General features: G+C 48.2%; 1 protein-coding gene across 2 annotated transcripts in view; it reads right to left on the bottom strand.

Moving 5' to 3' along the window:
* GLB1L2 (galactosidase beta 1 like 2) overlaps window positions 1-20,069 on the bottom strand; it is a 1,021,913-nt gene that overhangs the window by 477,209 nt on the left and 524,635 nt on the right. For both annotated transcript variants that reach the window (XM_085647243.1, XM_085647244.1), the window contains exon 9: window positions 4,653-4,737. In XM_085647243.1, the coding sequence (XP_085503369.1) occupies window positions 4,653-4,737 (85 nt within the window). The remainder of the gene's footprint in view (window positions 1-4,652; window positions 4,738-20,069) is intronic.

The raw sequence follows: 20,069 nt of genomic DNA, 5'->3' as shown, positions 1-20,069 counted from the left end.
TCTTATTTTTGTAAAGATATTAGGAAGAGCATTTTACACCCGTTATTTTTAAAGTAAAGATTCTTCACCTATAATACTGCTTTTGATTTTATCTGTAATTTAGAAAACGACAGAGTTTGTAATGCAGTGGCAGGTTACATTCAGATGGCAATTAGAAGAAGAAAATATAACTCGCATCTCGAGGCCCTAGTTTATAAAGAAGACAGGACGCATATTGGCTAATAATGTCCAGGGTTGTAGTTTGATGCAGCATCATATATCATGCATGTGACACTTTATGGTCAAATTATCTCCTGCTTTCACTTTTATTGTATCTCTCCTATTGCGTTTATTCATGTATAGAACAACTTTTAACTCTTTATGTGTCTTAATGTACTGATTGTGATGAAATGTGAAGATTTTCATGATTATTTTTAGGATGCTTTTATGGTTGTACTAATTTTAACCGAATAAAGCTGGATTTGATTTGAGTCTCTACCAGTTAAGGCGTTACCAAAGGTTAAGCAACTTGTTCATCTGATAGAGACTTCTAGCAACAGATTCATTACCTTAGCATAGATACCAGACCAAAATCTCCCCGGAGATGGATCTGCGGACTGTTGACACTGATTGTCTTGGCAGTTGTGTTTGGCCAACGTGTGCAGTAATGTCCACCTAGCTGCCTGACAAATGTCCAGGACTCGAACTTCAAGAGCTAATGCAGTGGTTGCAGCCTTGGCCTAGGGAAGAGCCTGCCAACCCTCAAGACACCTCATTAATTCCAATCACCAAAAATTGATGAAGTTCTGTCTGTCTCTTTAATAAATGTGTCCAACTCATTCTACTGAAGCTTTAAAGGTGATGCTCCCTTTCATATCTTTGCAAATCGGTGCAGATGGATTTTCGGCAATGGTAGGAATTTAAACCAAATTTTGAAACAGACCCCAACTGTCGAACTCCTTGCGCCTGTGAATGACTGGTATCGACATGGGCGTCAATGCTGTCATCAACAGATATCAGAAACGAGTACACCCTTCGCACATTTCTCTTTGTAAGAACTAGATCAGATTGTTGTAAAAGTATATTGATATTCAATAACAAATGCAAAAAAGCATGAAAACATAATTACATAAAAAATTGCCCCTGCCCCATCTCCACTAAAGCTAGGTGGGGCGCAAAAGTTTGTCATTCTGTAAATTGGGTCATGGTTCTAAAATGTTTGGTAAGCATTGGTCTAGGAGATTGGCACAGAGCTTGATACAAAACAAGATTTTTCAAGTGATGTGTGAGAAAATGTGGTTTATTATATTGTGTGGTTGTGCAACCTTGCTGTGTAATACACTTATCAACCCCTTTTAGTCCAGTAGGTTTCGTTTGTAAAACCCTCAGCTCAACCCTGGGTAGCTATGGCACTGAGCAGCAAGGCTTACACAGAGGAAAAAGTGTTAAGCATTTGAACAGCACCAAGACAACTGAAGAAGAAATCAACACAACACTCAAAAAATCAGACATCAATTTATAAAAATAGACTGTATTTTTATAACAATTTAGACACTAGAACGAAAAAGAACCACCAGATGGTTCTGGAGGTATAGATTTTACAAGCAATAACAAATCAATGCAATTTCACTCAACCACAAACAAGCCTGGACACAGTCAACGAAATGGACACTTAGAAACATTTTCCAAAAAAACTTATATAAGTGTCAATGTGGTTGGTTTCAGGTACTTGGGGCGACCAACTCTGGCAGGGATCTAGTCAGGGGGGCCAGCAAGATCCTCAAGCACAGTTACCTTCACAGGGGAGCAGGTCTATCAACAGTTCCAGGCACTTTATCTGTGTTTTTATCGTGTTGTAAAGGATTCCTGTGGAGTGGTCCTGATGCAAGGGCTGAACGATGCTGAAGATTCTACAATGATTCTGTGTATGTGATACGGTCAATGGAGGTCTTCCTGCCAGGATTCTTTGGTCCACGAAAATGGTGAGCGGGTCCTAGTTGCAGGGTTGATGTCCCTCAAAGTCCACTCTGGTCTGCATGAAGTCCAGTTGCCACTGGACTACCAGTTGCCCGTTGTCGTGGTCACAGGCCAATCCTTCCTGGGTCAAAAGTTTCCCTTCTGAGGGTCCCAGCAATTCTACAACAGCACTCCAGGGCTGAGGAAACTCAGGTGCAACTCTTTGTGTCGGGCCTTGGTCCTTGGTGCTGCACGGTGGCAGTGGTAGCGACTTGAAGATTTGGGGTACCAACTTCCCAAGCAGGCATCTTCAGCTGTTGCGTTCCTTTGCTGCGAACATTAGACCAGTCAACTGGCACTTGGAGTTCTCTTGGTTTGACTGGGTTCTTGGAGGCAACTTCTCCTCAAGCAGGACACGGCAGGCACAGCCCCTCCCTTCGCTAGCCAGCGGGTGCAGTCCTCGTCAGTGCGGTCTCTCATTGCTGGTCCCTCATGCAGCAGGGCAATTCATCTCCGGTCCTTCTTCCGAGTCAGTCAAGATCTGAAGTCTGGGTGCCAGGGTTGCGCTCTTTATACTTGGAAAGTGTCTGTGACGAAGCGCCCGATCAGCCCTCACTCGGTGGGGAGAGCGGCGGACATTCCAGCAGGGCCGCAGAATCACCCCAGACAGGAAGAAGTGGCAGCGGTATATCCGTTCTCAGTCAACGCGAGGAAGCCCCGCCCACCAGAGAAAGTAGAAAACCAGGAAGTGCGGCTAGAGAGGACATCGGCAAAATGGGAGAGGAAGACGCGGCTGGAGAGATGAAGGACAACTCGACCTCGGGAGAAGGAAGATGTCACAGTGGGGGAAGCGATCCTGGAGTCCCGGACCAAGAAGAAGAGGCAAACGAGCGAGCAGCAACGGAGGAACGCTCTTTGAGCACCGCGAGCGAGACCGGCACTCCGAGAAGGACTGGGGAGGCAGGATCTCACCACACCACGGCCCAGAGGGTCGTGGAGTCAGGCAAGTGCCCACTGCGCGTGCCTTTTCTTTAAGGGGCTGGTGGGCAGGAATAAGGGCCACATCGCTGGTTGCACAAAAACGATTCCCCTCACATAGGCACCTCACACTTAGGGACACTGGTGAAGGTGCACTTTCCCCTCCCTGAAAAAGAAAACCACAAAGAGGCAGTAGCCCAAAGTTTTCTTTTCTGTTTTCTTTTCTTTATTGCTCCTTACCCTTCTCGAGTGCCAAAACAGTAAAAGAGAAGCCACAGAGAAGAAGGAGGAACCGCGCTGAGGCTAACCAAGAGATTAGAAGACCATCTCCATCCTACAAGGAACAACCCTAACTTATTCTGTGTTGGTCAAAAAAATAAACCAAAAGAAAGAAAACCCCAATCAGTGTTGTCACCTATATGTGCTAAATCCTTAAGAAGGGGAGGGGACAAGATAGTCTTGGGGTATCGCCATACAACAGGGTCCTCAGCGCAGGATGCAGTTTGTAGCCAATGGACTACCAGGTTCCCTCCCATCTGGTGACCATTTCATGTGTAGTGAGGCATCTGGCTACACCAGGATGCACCATTCTGCATACTCCTAAAATGGGGAGACCTCCCAAGCCCACCCCCAGGGTGTGGCTACCTTAGGGCTACACGCTCCTTGGGAAACTGGGTTGGCAACTGGTTTCCACTCTCTGCTCTCCTGCCAGCATGGCTTCTTCAACAATGGGGCAGCCATTCCCCCTGGTGCTACACATTTGCCCTTCAAAGGCGGTTGCACCTCTGAAGCCTGCCTTTTGGGGCTAACACCCAAGTGGTTTCCTGGAGGAGGGAGATGACACCCCTGGCACGCAATCCCTCATGTTTCTCCTTCCTGAGCGTTGTTAGCACGTCTCTCCAGGAGGGCAGGAGGGTATCTCGTGGAGCAGGCTCCATGTGTGCCCAGTAAGGCACAGGAGTTTGACGGGAAACAAAGTTGCAGCTTTGCTAAAGCTGCACACTGCAGCTAGTTACATTAATTTCGACTTTGAGATACAACTCAGGCTTAATGTAACGAGTAGTTTGATTGTTTGATACCTTGGAGTGCCCACTTTAGTCGCACCGTTCAAGAGTTAGCACAACTAAAGGGCCAGTGTGTAACCCTGTACTTGCCAATTAGACAACCAATATTTCCACAGTAAAAGCTGTATTGCGTTTTACTGCCAGGACAAGTAAAGTACATGTCCTACCTGTGTCATATGTTCGACCCTGCCTTTAGCAGGTCTGCTAGAAAAGTGATGTACACACATGTACCGGCAGAGTGGTGACTTTGTCATTGCTTTCAATGGCAAAGTTGGGCTAGAAGTGCAGGACTGCTTTACCAGTCTGCAGTGGCAGATTGGGGGACTTTTTTCCTTGGGGGACCTGCAGGGTGACACAATTAGTGCTGCAGGCCCTAGGGTACCCCTTTAACTTGCATGCCCTAGGTAGCATGGTACCACTTACTAGGGGCTTATTAGGTAGGTTAGGCATTTCCAATTGTATCTAGCCAATGCGACGTACACTTTTAAGGTCAGGGCACTGACACTGTGGTCTGGATAGCAGGCTTCAGTCTACTCTCAGACTCGAACACAGGCAGAATCAATATAAAAACTTGGGGGCGACCACAAAAAAAGAGACATTTCCTTTTAGGAACTGAGATGCATAGCCAACAAGGTGACACAAGACATGACAAGGATATAATAGAGGTATACTCACGGTCAGCATCAAACACATGATGATCGCTTCCCCAGTAGTCAAACCAGCCTGTCCAGTACTCCATCACCATCTTTGGCATAGTTCCCTGGGTGAAAACATGCATAGGAGAGACCTGAATGACTGAACTAAAGAGAACAGTGTAAACAGTGCCAAACGTTTTGGGACAAAGAAAATAGCTTCAACACATTTAATAAGGAAGAGTTATCATTAGGCTTTGCAATCAGCAGGGAAGAGTGACTAGTTCAGCTATCCTTGACAGAGAACAGTGACTATAGCCTCGGAAATTCAGAAGAAAGAGTGGCCAACCCATTAGGAATTACTAATATATCCTCCCTGAGAAATACATCTCAAACACGCACACACATGAAGAATAGTAATCTATGATCACTTTTAAGTTGCTCTTAAGTTGTCTTACTCTGAGGAAAAATAATCATTCTTTTGAAAAAATAGCCCCCACCCACAATGTGTGGCATTCTTCATCATCAGACTCTCCAACCCAAAATTGTGTTTGTCTGATGGGCTCGACCACACAAGTGGGAGCACATTGTATGTTATTTATCTTTTGGGGGATCTGAGAATGGAAGTGTTTTGGGGGTTACAATTCCCTTGGAAAACAAAATCATGATTTATTGTTGTTTTTTTATAACTTTTACCAGGCAATGTTAAAATCATACATACATATGGCTAGAGAATTCATCCTATCGAGTCGACATATTTCAGCCTTCCCTACTTCCCACAGGAGTGCTTTCTGAATTGAGTGAACCTCTCCTTGTAGTCACAGTTGTATGTGATTTCACAGAAAAACAATTTGATTGAATGCAATTACTGAGAAACCATTTCATCGAAACTGTTTAATGGAAATGTTAAGAATGAATGGCATTGGAGGAGCCTAGCGCTTGACCAAGATGGCCGCGTGAGCTTTGAGCTCCCGAGACCCTCGTGCCCTCCGTCGTCTATCCTGTATATAATCCTGTTTATATGCATGGCATCGTGTAGATGACTTGTCAGGGAGGCGATCGATGCCACCCGAGGTCGAATCGCCCACCGGGAACCGGAGTTATGCATGGCGGAAGATTGAGGCCCATCTCCGAGGGATGCCAGGGGCTCGAGTTGGCAGGATGCCCGACCTCTAATTGAACAACAGCGGCCAGGCGAGGTGTGAACTGCCGGACGGAGGTCCCTATCCTTTCACTTTCACTTTCTCGCCCTTTGTCTGCCCAGCCCAGGGAGTGCTCGCGTCTGCTTTATTATCATTTGGACGCTCTGCATGCCACACTGGCGACCCATTGTAAGACGGAGCACTCCTGATCTCTCTCGCTGAGAGAGGGCAGTCCTGTTTGAACCGACTTGCTTGAGCCCACCATGTCGGGCAAAGCAGAGGTGGACCGGCCGAAGCCCAAGGCCACCAGGCGGGGAGCCTACACTCAAGCCAATAACATGGACCGCTATGCCCAGCAGAAGGGGTCACCGGGAGCACCGAGCCAGTCCCCGGACACACAGAAGACTGCCTCACCCTTGGCCCCGGAGCTCTCACTGCAGGATGTCATGGGTGCACTCGATGGGCTGCAGACTTCGATTGGGAGACAGTTTGATGCCCTGGCGCACAAAGTGGATACCATCTTGGTGGATGTTAATCTGATCCGCGCGGATTTGGGCAAAACAAATGATCGGGTCAAATCCCTGGACATCAAGACCACGGGCCTCGCCGATGATGTCTCGGACCTGCAGACCGAGGTCCGTAAGTTGCGGACCGAGAGTGATCTCGCCGCCCGTCGGCTGGAGGACTTCGAGAGCCGGGCCAGGCGCAACAACGTGCGCATTATCGGGGTCCCGGAGTCCTCGGACGAGACTTCAGTGGACCTGCTCGTGGAGGACTTGGTGCTCAATCATCTGCAGCCTAAGGGTCTAGGGAAGTTCTTCGCAGTTGAGCGGGCCCATAGAGTGCCGGGTGGGCGGCCCAAGGTGGGAGCCACACCGAGGCCGATCGTCGCCCGGCTCTTTCATTTTCGAGACCGGGACGCTATCCTGCAGGCCTCGAGGGTAACGGGCCCGGTCCCCTTCCAGAACGCGTCGGTGAATTTCTATCCTGACTTCACCCAGCAGGTGCAGAGGCAGCGGCAGGGCTTCCTGGGGGTGAAGAGGAGGCTTCGGGAGAGGGAATTAAAATACGCCATGCTCTTCCCTGCCAGACTACGTGTGGTGTTTGAAGACCGAACATTCTTCTTTGAGTCGCCTGCCATGGCGGATGAATGGCTGGACGCTCTGCCTCGACGACGCACGGAAGAGGACACTGCCGTAGACTGGGACAGTGGCCGGGATGAACAAGGTTGATGTCTTCGGAACCGGGCTGACTCGGACTGACTTTAGATAATGACTTGCAGTAAATACGGAGGTTGTGGGAGGACGAGGGGAGCTCTTTCCTCCCTTAGGGTACTTTTTGTAGATTTTGGGTTTGGTAGGGCGACAGGCACACTGCAAGTTGGGGGGGCTTTCTAAGCTGCAGCAGGGGTGCAGGGTGGGGGGGGTTTCCGGGATTTTGGGTTTGTTGTTGGGGGGTTTGTTTCCGCAAGGCATAGTAATTATTTCCAGGACTGTTCCATGGTGGCTCTTCGGGTGTGGGGTGGGCCTCTTTACGTTTGGGGATGGGGGGTAGGGGTTTAAGTGTTTTAAGCTGGAATGTTAATGGTTTGGGGGATCGCATTAAGCGTGGGATTGTTTTGCAATTCTTGAAACGGTCATTGCCGGATGTTGCCCTGCTGCAGGAGACGCATCTTATAGGTAATACGTGCTATGCCCTGAATAGGAAAGGTTATAAATTCATAGCTCATTCGGGATTCTCCTCTGGGTCCAGGGGTGTGGGCATCCTAGTCAGAGCCTCGCTACCATTTGAGGTGGACTCCACCATTGTTGATGATAGGGGGAGGTTTGTGGCGGTGGCGGGGCGGTGGGAAGGACGAAATTTGGTTTTAGTTTCGGTTTATGTCCCGCCGGCCCTGCAGGCCTCCACGTTCACAGATCTGGGTAGGGCCCTGCTGGATCTCCCGGGGGGTATGCTTGTAGTGGGAGGTGATTTCAACGCTGTTGGCTCCGGCCTGCTGGATAGATACCCGCCCAGAGACACTGGGGGGGCTCAGAAGTGGCTTCCAGACTTTCTAGATACGCTTGGCCTGATAGACTGCTGGAGGCTCCGGCATCCCACACAGAGCCAATACACTTTCCACTCCGGGGCGCATGGTAGCCTTTCCAGGATTGACTACCTACTCACTCTGGCTGCGCATGCCTCATTGGTGTCTGAGGCTAGGCACATGGCGCGTGGTATATCTGACCATTCGCCGGTGTGGGTCAGGCTGGATCTGGGTCGAGAGGGAGGGGGAAGGGTGGCCCCTATCAACCCTTGGTATTTCCGAGACCCCAAGATGCGCAGCGCGCTGGTAAAGACAGTAGATAACTTTTTCAAGGACAATCAGGGATCCGTGGACTCGGCAGTGTCGCTGTGGGAAGCATTTAAGACCGTGCTGCGAGGGGAAGCCCTCTCCCTTGTAGTGGCTGCCAAGCGGCGGAGAGATGGCGAGGTTTTGCAGGTTGAGGAGGAGATCGCGGCTTTGGAGGGAGCGCTGGAGGAGGAGGTTACAGAGGCCTCACTGCATGAGCTGTGCTTGAAGCAATCCGAGTATAAGGACCTGGTGACGAACGCCGCTAAGACCCTCGGTAGGGAACAGCAGGGCCGTCTGTATGATGTTGGTGACAAGGCCGGGAAACTCCTGGCTTGGCTGGACAAAAAAGAACGGGTCAATAGAGTAGTGCCGGAGTTGACGGGAGAGGGGGGAGAGGTGATTGTGGAACCTGAGAGGATTGTGCAGTGTTTCTCGGACTATTTTCGTATGGTTTATGCCTCAGTGTCGGACAGGCCGCCCGAGGACTCGCGTGACCTCCTGCGGGATATCGCATTGCCCCGTCTCTCTGATATAGATAGGGACGATCTAGAGGGTGACATAACGGTCGATGAGGTTGCGCGGGCTATCCGCGCGTTGAACTCGGGCAAGGCTTTGGGTCCGAACGGCTTGCCGGTCGACCTGTACAAGCTGTTTCCGGATAGGGTTGCCCCTCACCTGCGCGCCATGTTCGTGGAGGCGCGGGGGAGTGGGGCCCTCCCGTTGGATCAGCGACTGGCGACGATTGTGGTTATACACAAAGAGGGCAAACCCCGAGATAAGTGCGCCTCATATAGGCCTATCTCACTCCTTAACGCAGAGCCTAAAATTCTGGCTAAAATCCTGGCGGCCCGGTTGATTAGGGTACTCGGTGACTTGGTCCACCCGGATCAATCCGGATTCATCCCGCACCGTAACACAGCGTTAAATCTTCGGCGCCTTCATGGTGTAATCGCCAGGGCGGGCACGCTGCGTGAACCAGCTATTGTGGCGTCTCTCGATGCCACGATGGCCTTTGACACGGTGGAATGGGCATATTTGTGGGCCGTCTTGACCAAGTTCGGCTTTGGCCACGGTTTTGTGAGCTGGGTGAGGTTGCTGTATGAGGGCCCTCTTGCGAGTGTGGTGGTAAATGGCCGGGCGTCGACGCCGTTTCAGCTTGGGAGGGGTACTCGGCAAGGTTGTCCCCTGTCGCCATTGTTGTTTGCCCTCGCCCTTGAGCCGCTGGCTGCGTGGATACGCTGGCACCCGGATATACGGGGACTTAGATGGTCGCCTGAACACGAGGACCGTATATCGCTCTATGCTGATGACATCCTGTTGTATCTTGCCTCACCCAAGAAATCCCTTATAGTGGTCTGTGATGTACTCACATCTTTCGGTAGGAACTCGGGTCTCGTTATCAACTGGAGTAAATCGTATTTATATGTTCTTAGTGGCAAAGTTCCACCGATTCCTCGAACTTGTCCGATCCAGGTTGCTCAGCAGGGCTTCGTGTATCTGGGGATCTTTATCTCCATGGACTCTGCTGTGCGATATGAGAGAAACTTGCTCCCCCCCTGGCGCGCCTGAGGCGGGATGTGGAGGGCTGGCGGAGGCTGCCGCTCTCCCTCGTTGGGCGCGCGGCCCTGTTCAAAATGATGTCTCTTCCCCGGTTCCTCTACGCACTGCAGAATACTCTGGATTGGGTACCGGCCAACTACTTTCGGGAGGTCGAAGGCCTCCAACGAACGTTGCTGTGGGACAGGCGGCCGCGAATAGCTATTGCAAAGTTGACGCTTCCATGGTACGACGGGGGTATTGCGCTTCCAGACATCCGACGGTACTACTGGGCCACCCAGCTGAGTGCGATTAATCATGGGTTTTATGGCCCTGCCCTCAGCCCTGGGTATGCCATGGACAGGTGGTTGCTGCGTGGTGGTAACTATTACAGGGCGTTGTATTCGCGGTCCCTGGACTCGTCCCTCACGGGGCCCACGGGGGTGGCGGTGCGTGTGTGGAAGATGGCAACTGACTCGCTGGGCTGGAAGGATAGGCTCACCCTCGCTACCCCGCTGTTTGAATCTGAGAGACTGGGTAGGCTTTGGCACACAAAAGGCTTTGACAAATGGGACTTGATCGGCATCTCCAGGGTCGGAGATGTCCTGATTAAGGGGAGGGTGAAGTCCTTTGAAGAGTTGCAGAAGGAGTATGAGTTGGGGCCATCTGAGCTTTTTCGCTATATTCAGGTGCGTCACGCCCTCCGATCAGTCCTCATAGAGGGTGAGAAGGTGCCTGAGTCCTCTCCTTTGGAGGACCGGGTCCTTGATGGCCATATGCCCGAGAGCGCGATCTCGCTCATCTATAAGAAACTGATCAACGTCCGGGCGGATATGCTTCTGGGGTTGAGGGACCAGTGGTCTAGGGATGGCCTCGAGTTGGATGACGAGGATTGGCAGTCTGCTGTCTCCTCTCCTAAGGAGGTTGCGATCCCGTCGCGTCTGAGGCTGGTGCAGCTTAAAATACTGCATCGAGTGTATGTGACGGGGCCAAGGCTGGTTCACATGGGATTCTCGGAGGACGGCCTATGCAGGAGGGGATGTGGTATGGTGGGTACTTTCCTGCATATCATTTGGGAATGTGGTGTCATCACGGAATTCTGGAGGAGAGTCCATGCAGTGATGGGGGAGGTGACGGGCATTGCTATGCAGCCGGAAGCGCGGTGTTGTCTCCTGAATGTCTGGGGGCCCACCGATCATAATGCGGCGCAGACCCAATGGGTGACTCTGGGTAACATGGTCGCTAAGAGAGATATAGCGCGATTGTGGGGATCCGTGGGGCCCCCCACATTGACCGCGTGGAAAGAAAATATGGACTGGAGTATGCTAAGGGAGAAGACGGTATATTGCGCTAGAGGCCGCCCTCGGAAGTGGCACGCCATCTGGGGGCGGTGGAATCAATACAGGGGGGGAATTTGTCTTGCCCCTGATTTGGATCCCCCCGAGGAACAGCTTTCCTCCTAACCTTCTTTCCAGCTCAGTATGGTTAATGGACTTCTCTGGCCTCTGCTGTCCCCCTTCTTCCTCTTTTCACAGTACTGTAAATGGTAGATGATTGGGGTCCTGCCTCCCCTGGGGGGCTATCACCATGGGCATTCAGTGTTCTTGCCTTGCTGGGGGTTGTTGTGTGTTTTGTGTTTATTTAAAAAATGGAATCTTTGCACTCCTCCTTCACTGTACTGTGGACGCGTCTTTGTTCCTCTTTATCGAAGCTGCCGAACCTCTGGGTTGTCGGCTGAATAGCTGTGTCCAGACTTTTGAAAATAAAGGTTTTTAAAAAAAAAAAAAAAAAAAAAAAAAAAGAATGAATGGCATTAACCTTTTCATAGAAACCAATTCATAGAACGTCTTTTTTGGTCAAAATTGGCTTGTGAATGCTAATTTTTTACGTGCAAATACAATGGTTCCGCGTTTAAATTTCAGAAACAGTCAGAGATATTTATTTCAGTGTTTTAAATCATGGGACATTATTTCATATTTATATCATTTACATTGTCAAACAATTACTTCAGATGTTTTAATTTCCTGACCTACCACCACCCATTAACACCATCCATCGCGGATCCCTCACAACCACTAAACACCATCAATCCCTGCCCCCTAAAACCAATCAATACATCTAAACTACACTCATCATTGAAACCTAAAAGCCCTTACTCCCCCAAAAATCCACCTTTGCTAAACCATAAAATCACTCACTACCCCTAACTCCACCCATTCCTGAGCTCTAAAAACCCCTTCTTAAGGCAAAACTCCACCCATCCCATACCCCTTAAAACACCTCAGCACATCCAAACTCCACCCATCCCTGAACCCTAAAAAACCCTCTCTGACCGTAAACATCGGCAATCCATGACCCATAAGAACTTTTCATCACCCAAAACCACTCATCCCGACCCGTAAAAAACCCTTTCTACATCTAAACTCTACTCATCCCTGAATCCTTAAAACACTTCACCACCCTAAACTCCACCTCATTCTGAACAGTAAACACGATTCACCACCCCAGCTGCTTCCCACAATTGAACCTTTAAAACCCTCATCAGCCCTAAACCCCACCCATCCATGAACAATAAAAAAACTCACCACCCCTACACTCTACCGATCTCTGAACCCTGAAAACCCCTTTTCTATGCCCATACTCCAATTATTCATGATCCCAAAAAAAACTCTCATCACCTAAACATTACCCATCCCTGAACCCAAAACTCCCTAGTATCCCTAAACTCCACCCAAGTTTAATGTAATTTTGGAGTTTCATTTAAAATTATCTTTCCCTTAAATGTTTCTTTCCATTTTGATTTTATTTGTATTTCCTTAAAATTGATTTCCTTAAAATTGGTTTACCGAGTTTTTCTGTCCTCCAATGTGGTTTCTCAGTTTTTGTTTTCCAATTCACACATCACTAAACAGCATCAATCTCTCCCCCCTAAAACCAATCAACACACCTAAACTACACTCATCCCTGAAGCCTAAAAGCCCTTTCTATGCCAAAAATCCACCATCCCTAAACCATAAAATCACTCACTACCCCTAACTCCACCCATTTCTGAACCCTAAAAAATCCTTTAGAAGGCTGAACTACACCCATCCCATACCCCTTAAAACACCTCAGGACACCCAAACTCTATCCATGCCTGAAACCTAAAAAACCCTAACCGCCCTTAAACACTAGCCATCCATGACCCATAAGAACTCTTCATCACTCTAAAATACTCATCCCTGAACCCTAAAAAAACACTTTCTACATCTAAACTCTACCCATCCCATAATCCTTAAAAACTCTCACCACCCTAAACTCCACCCCATTCTGTACCCTAAAAACTCTTCACCACTCCAAACACTACCCATAATTGAACCTTAAAAACTCTCACCAACCCTAAACTCTGCCAATCCATGAACCCTAAAACCCCCAACACTCTTACACTCCACCTATCACAGAAACCTAAAAGCACCTCACACACCTAAACACCATTGATTAATGAACCCTAAAAACCCTCACCTCCTCTACACTCTACCCATCTCTGGCCCCTAAAAAACCCTTTCTATGCACACACTCGAATTATTCCTGATCGCTATAAATTCATCACCCTAAACATTACCCATTCCTGAACCCAAAACCCCATAGTAGACCTAAACTCCACCCAAGTTTAATGTAATTTTCGATGTTACCTTAAAATAATCTTTCCTTTAAAATGATTTCTTTAATTTTATTTATATTTCCTTAAAATTAGTTCTCCATGATTTTGCTTCCTACCATGTGGTTTCTCAGCTTTCGTTTTCCTTTAATTCACACACATCACATATCACACATTAGTCAAGGGACCCATGTCTCTGAGGAGTCTCTTTAAATAAATCAAACAAATCATAGCTTTTTTATCCAAGGCAACTTTAACTCCCCAACACACAGTCCATTCTAAAATCCTAGCAAAAATAAATAACATACAAAGAGCTCCCACTAGTGTGGTCGAACCAATCACAACAAATATTATATCGGGATGTAGAGCTCGATGACAAATAATTCCGGCCCGCAGGGTAGGGGAGGATAAGTGGTATGAACATGGTGGGAACCGTTTCACTCAAAAAACATAAGTGACCGCCATTCCAACAGTTTGTCGATCAGCGTTATTTTTTTTGACAAACTACTATGATAGTACACAAACACCGGAAACCTACACCGCCCACAAGAACGCCACCCGCAGACACCACCGCCTCATCAGATCCGCCAAAAGGACCTCCTTCAAAGACCGCCTAGACAACAACGCACACAACAGCAAAGAGCTCTTCAACATCGTGAAGGAACTCTCCAACCCCAGCTCCAACACCAACGACATCCCACCTTCACAAGACTTGTGCGACTCGCTGGCCACCTTCTTCCATCGCAAGATCGCAGACATCCACGACAGCTTCAACGCCGTCACCACCCCGGCAACCACTGAGACCCCCGCTCCCACGACCACCACCCACACCAACCGCCTGATCTCCCGGACCAACATCAACGACGACGACACCATCAAGATCATGAACACCGTCCACTCCGGATCCCCGGACGACCCCTGCCCACACCACATCTTCAACAAAGCCAGCAGCACTATCGCACCCCATCTCCGGAAAACCATCAACATCTCCCTCGAGACAGCAACCTTCCCGGAGAGCTGGAAGCACGCAGAGATAAACGCTTTACTCTAGAAACCCATGGCAGACCCCAAGGACCTCAAGAACTTCCGACCCATCTCCCTTCTCCCGTTTTCGGCGAAGATCATCGAAAAGGCCGTCAACAAACAACTGACCAGCTTCCTCGAGGTGATCAGCATCCTGGACCCGTCCCAGTCCGGGTTCCGCAGCAACCACAGCACCGAAACTGCCCTCATCGCCGCCACCGATGACATCAGGCCCCTGCTAGACAACGGAGAAACCTCTGCCATCATCCTCCTGGACCTGTCAGCAGACTTCGACACGGTCTGCCACCGCACACTACGAACACGCCTCTACGACGCCGGAATCCAAGAGAAAGCCCTGGACTGGACCTCCTCCTTCCTCTCCGGCAGAACACAAAGCGTCCGCCCCCCCCCCCCTTCCGCTCCGAAGCCACGAGATCATCTGCGGTGTACCCCAAGGCTCATCCCTCAGCCCGACGTTGTTCAATGTCTAGATGGCACCACTCGCCCACATCGCACGACAGCACGACCTCAACATCATCTCCTACGCCGACGATACCCAGCTGATCCTCTCCCTCACCAAGGACCCCCACACTGCCAAAACAAACCTCCACAAAGGAATGAAGGACGTCGCCGACTGGATGAGGCACAGCAGACTGAAGCTGAACTCGGACAAGACGGAGGTCCTCATCCTCGGATCCACCCCCTCGGCCTGGGATGACTCCTGGTGGCCGACTGCACTAGGAACACCCCCAACAGCCACAACCACGCACGCAACCTAGGGGTTATCTTCGACTCTACTCTCTCCATGATGAAGCAGGTCAACGCCGTCTCCTCCTCCTGCTTCAACACCCTCTTCATCCTTCGCAAGTGTCTCCCCACCGAAACAAAAAGGACGGTTACCCATGCGCTCGTCAGCAGTAGACTGGACTACGGAAACGCACTCTACGCAGGAGCCCCGGCCAAACTCCTGAAACGGCTTCAACGCATCCAAAACGCCTCCGCGCGCCTGATCCTCGACATCCCTCGCCGCAGCCACATCACACCCCGCCTGAGAGACCTACACTGGCTCCCTGTCAACAAGAGGATAACCTTCAAACTCCTCACCCACGCACACAAGGCACTCCACAACACCGGACCAACGTACCTCAACAGCCGACTCAGCCTCTACACCCCCACCCGCCAGCTCCGCAGACCTCGTTCCCCGCATCCGAAGAGTGATCACCGGCGGCAGACCATTCTCCCACCTCGCCGCCAAGACATGGAACACCCTCCCCATCCACCTGCGGCAGACCGAAGCCCTTCTGACCTTCAGAAGACTTCTCAAGACCTGGCTCTTCGAACAGTAGCAGCTTATTCCCCCCCCCCCCCCACCCCCCAAGCGCCTTGAGACCCTCGCGGGTATGTACTGCGCTGTACAAATGCCATGGTTGATTGATTGATAGTGGCATATTTTTTTCCCAGCGCATGGGGAGCATTATTATATGTTTTTTTCTGTCTGGCACATTTATGTTGTGCTTTGGTCGTGTACAGGAAAAAGTCTCCTGCTATGGTTTTGGGAAGGTGTAGCCTAAAAAGTGTTCAGGTGATCTGTACGAAACATTGAGAAACATTGTCATGTGAAAAAGGTTAACCTATGCCATGTTAACCTCTGTTTGATCTGTGCCCTTGCACATAATTAATACATTTAAAGACTATGGGCCAGATGTATAAAGATTTTACTACTCGCAAATCCTCTCATTCATTATGCAGATAAATAAAAAACTTTTTCTAATGTACTAAATTATTTTACAGTTCCAGAAAAGTTCTTCTGAATCTCTAAATTGGTTTAGAAATAGTTACCAATTTGCTATTTGGAAGGGGTATGTTTTGGACATCTTTTCCAAATAGCGACTATCATGGTTTAGGACTGTAATTCCCGTTGTAAACCACTGATAAATCACAGACTCCCAAAATGCCAGTTTCAGGTGCAGTGGGCCAGAAGACCACATCCAACTTTCACTGACGTTTTTCAAAATGGAAAACTTTTTGTTTTAAAGCAACCCCATTTTCTTTCGGAAATTAGTATGGCTTTAAAAAATCCATTTGAAAAATCTTTTACATAGATGGTGTTCTGCTGTTTCTTGTAGGCCACCATCCCTGTGAATGGAGTCAATCGGAGGGAGTTGAAAATTACGGCATGCCATAATGAATATTAAAAAGGCTAATCCTTCTGCAACCCTCTTCGATGTCTTTTCATATGGACCAACCTAATATCACACAGATTGGTTCACAAGTAAATTACTGGTTGCTAAATGATGGAAAAAGTTGGTTCGCAATGTGCAAATGCTTCTTACGACCAGTACTATAACACGTCTGTCCCTAAATTGTCAGACTTTCACGATATTTTTACCATACAAATAAATAATTGCCATTTTTCACTCCCATTTTTAGATATACCTCTCAGGATATAACCGATAAAACTAATGAATGATACTATTAACAGTTTTTTGTTATAGTCTTCCTTGAAGTGTCTGCTGTCCATATTTATAGCATACGCCCATAGAAAGCTGCTATTGTAAGCTTAACGCAAGAACTGCATGGAGTAAATGAGCCCTTAAAATCCCTGAAACCAATAAGCAGGTGAAAGTAAAAGGCAATTTAAGTGACAGTGTGTGGAAGGTCATACCCACGTAGGAAACCAATAAAACCACAATATATGTCACAGACTCTGATTGGTTTAAACGGATACTAAGGTAGCAGAATCTTTGGAACTATTTCAACTTTGGGACGAATGTAGTTCAGATATGTATCACCCATTCATCTTATTATTAATAAATAATAATATTCTGGCACACCAAATAAGTATACAACCAAAAAAAGGTGTAACAAAGCTGTTCCTAGAGTGAGTGAGACGGACCATGTGGTGTTCAAAAGGATTTTGTTTGGATAGTGGAACCCTCACACAACCATCAGGATGTCGTGAATCACGTACCCATCAGGATGTAGTGTTTCATCATCGGGCTGCTCCGCGTCGAGTCGGCTTGTGCAATACCCGACGGGGCTCTTGGTTAAGGAGCGCTCTTATGGAGATCTTTTTATCCAATACAGCCGTTAGGTGAGGTGAGAGTGTGGGGCTCTTTTGTAATGTAGATGAGGGAAATGGTTGCTAGTAAAATAGGGAGGGAGTGCTGTCTCTATAAGTTTATTATGAAGCCTCCTTACCTAATTAAAAACTATGAGGTTGAGTGTTGGTAACTTAGGTTAAAGTGCTAGGTTATAGACACTGCCTCATCAGGGTCAACATGTTTCTCGCTCTGACTGAGAATTACTCTAGCGATTCTTCAGGACCTAGTATATTCTATCTACATATGAATTAGCATATCCTAATTGACAATAAGCATTTGCATTTGTAGCTGGTATTTTACCTGCAACTCGGTCTACCCTATAAGCTCCATAGGATAGCACACTGCAGTTCCTGTTAGGCTACGCAAGGAGTTCCGTGTCTCCAGTTGACCTACCCCGCTCTACCAGGACCAAATAAGTAAACATCAAAGCATGGACTTCGGTGATCAATTTTGGACTGGAGAATAAAGGTGATGGTCTTCAACTGGAAGTTCTGATCTTCCGCCAAAATTATGACGCTTTTCTTAACTTTATTCAAGGCAGGGCTGCAAAAGTAGGTTTGTTGTGTATCCGCTGCGTAAAGGAAATTTGTATATTGCACCCTCACCAGTAAATGCACTTAGGGCGCCATGCTGTACTTGCCCAGTGGTAAAAAAAAAATTTTTTCTCAAAAGTGTAACACAGACTGTACAATTTAGGCACTTGAGTTTTCTGGTCCACAGTTCCCTTAATGTCCTAGAAGCAAATGTCACTGTCAACCAGTAGCACAGGTTTTTGAAAGAAAGTCGCAAATTTGGATCTGAAATTATAAAAGACCAGCAAATGCTGAAGCTGCACAATTTCTCCTCAAGGCCCTGATTACGAGTCAGGCAGAGAGAACCTACCTATTGAATTCCACTCCACCTCATCACAACTGGCCTAGTTTTCCCACACGATTTTCCCGGGTGAGGGAGGAAACACTGAACCGAATTCTTGTCCCCAGCTCCACCTTGATGTTTTTCTCTGGCTAGCGGGTTGAGCATTCTATAGTCCGATTGGCCAGAACTATTTTTTTCTCCTCTCTCCAAACCTAGACACCTCTTTCCTTCTACTACTTCAACTCCCACCCCACACAGAACAACACATATTTGCCACTTGCTCCAACAGTAAATGTGTGTGTTACGCAACTTGATATAGGGAATCACAAGCATAATGTCATAGTTATTTCTGTGGTTTTAACTAGTAATAGATGATATTCCATGCAGAATGGGAATCTCTGCATGGCATTCAACCTAACTTGTAATCAAGGCAGAAGAGATGAAACCTGACGTGAAGTGCCAACATTAGGTTTGTGGCTTGAGTGTTCTGTACTAGGAAATAGACTTTAAAATAAAGTAGAGGAATTTAGCCATTGTAACTCTCTTCCTAACAGCATTGAGATTCATCCAATATGCAGATGATACACAGCTCTACCTGAAAGTCTACTTTGCTCCAGCTATCCATCAGCTCATCCAGACCTGGATATCTAGTGCCTACCTGAAAAGCCACCCATCCAAGGCAGAATTCCGGTTATTTGCCAATAACAATCAGCAAGAAATAGTACAAACCGGGCTTAATGATGGGAAGCTTGACAGCTTCGAACCCCAGCTTTCACCAAATGTCAGGTCACTTGGATTCACCTTGGGCACAAATCGCACCTGCAAAGAACAGAATGACAAAAAACAAAGTCGGCCTGGTACCAGCTCTCTCTTCTAAAGAAAGGGAGGGAGATTGGCCAAGTTGCTGGCAACATGAGATGTTACAGGGCCTAAAATAGCGCTTGGGGTGTATGAATACCCATGGGAATCCTTGCAGATAGCCCCAAATCTAGAGAAGACAGTGGGCCTACTTATTGACACAACTCCTCTTGGGCCACACAGCATCCAAGATGGTGGCCACAACATAGGCCGCGGACCTTTGGGGGTGACAAAGCCTACACAGGACTGCGCTCCAGAGAGTGAGGCCCATAGCTAGCTTGAGTAGGCAGGTTCCCATCTGTGCCCTGTGGCTCAGTGACCTAAAGACATTACATTGCGCCGACCTTAGAGATTATACCTATTTCTCAGCTGCTCATAAAACATATGCAGGCATAGATATTTTTGGGTGCCTCAACTTTACAAGCACAAGTCTAGGATGTGTGCATAGGACCCATGTCCCTGTCAGACCATGCACTGTTGTCTATTCTTCTCCGGATAGAAGGGGCAGGTGTTAGGACCATTGGGGCTACAAGATAGCATAATTCCACTGCCAGAAAATGTGACGGTGGTCAATACAGCTATCTTTTACTTTCTTAAGGATAAAAACACCAGGTAGGTGCGACAGACACATTCTGGGAAGCAATGAAGACAGTGATCAGTGGAGAACTGTTATATCGGCAATGAAAAAATTACTCCAACATAAGAAAAGGGAGGAGCTGGAGCCATTTGTGAAAGAACTAGGGGCCATTCATAAACGTACTGAGGCACCGAGGGTTCGGTGTAAGTAGAGCTGGAGCATACTCAACTCAAGTGCCTGGACTTAGAGCAGAATATGCATTACTCCATCTACAAAATAAATTATATAGTGGGGGGGCGACAAATGCGGTAAAATGCAAACACACACTTTGTGCTCCAAACAGAGCAATAACAGAATACGCACTGTTTTAAATCTAGAGGGGACCGAGATCAC

The sequence above is a fragment of the Triturus cristatus genome, chromosome 3_2, assembly GCF_964204655.1.
Source record: "Triturus cristatus chromosome 3_2, aTriCri1.1, whole genome shotgun sequence".
In the NCBI taxonomy this organism is placed as follows: Eukaryota; Metazoa; Chordata; class Amphibia; order Caudata; family Salamandridae; genus Triturus; species Triturus cristatus.
This window is presented reverse-complemented; position numbering and strand designations above follow the sequence as displayed.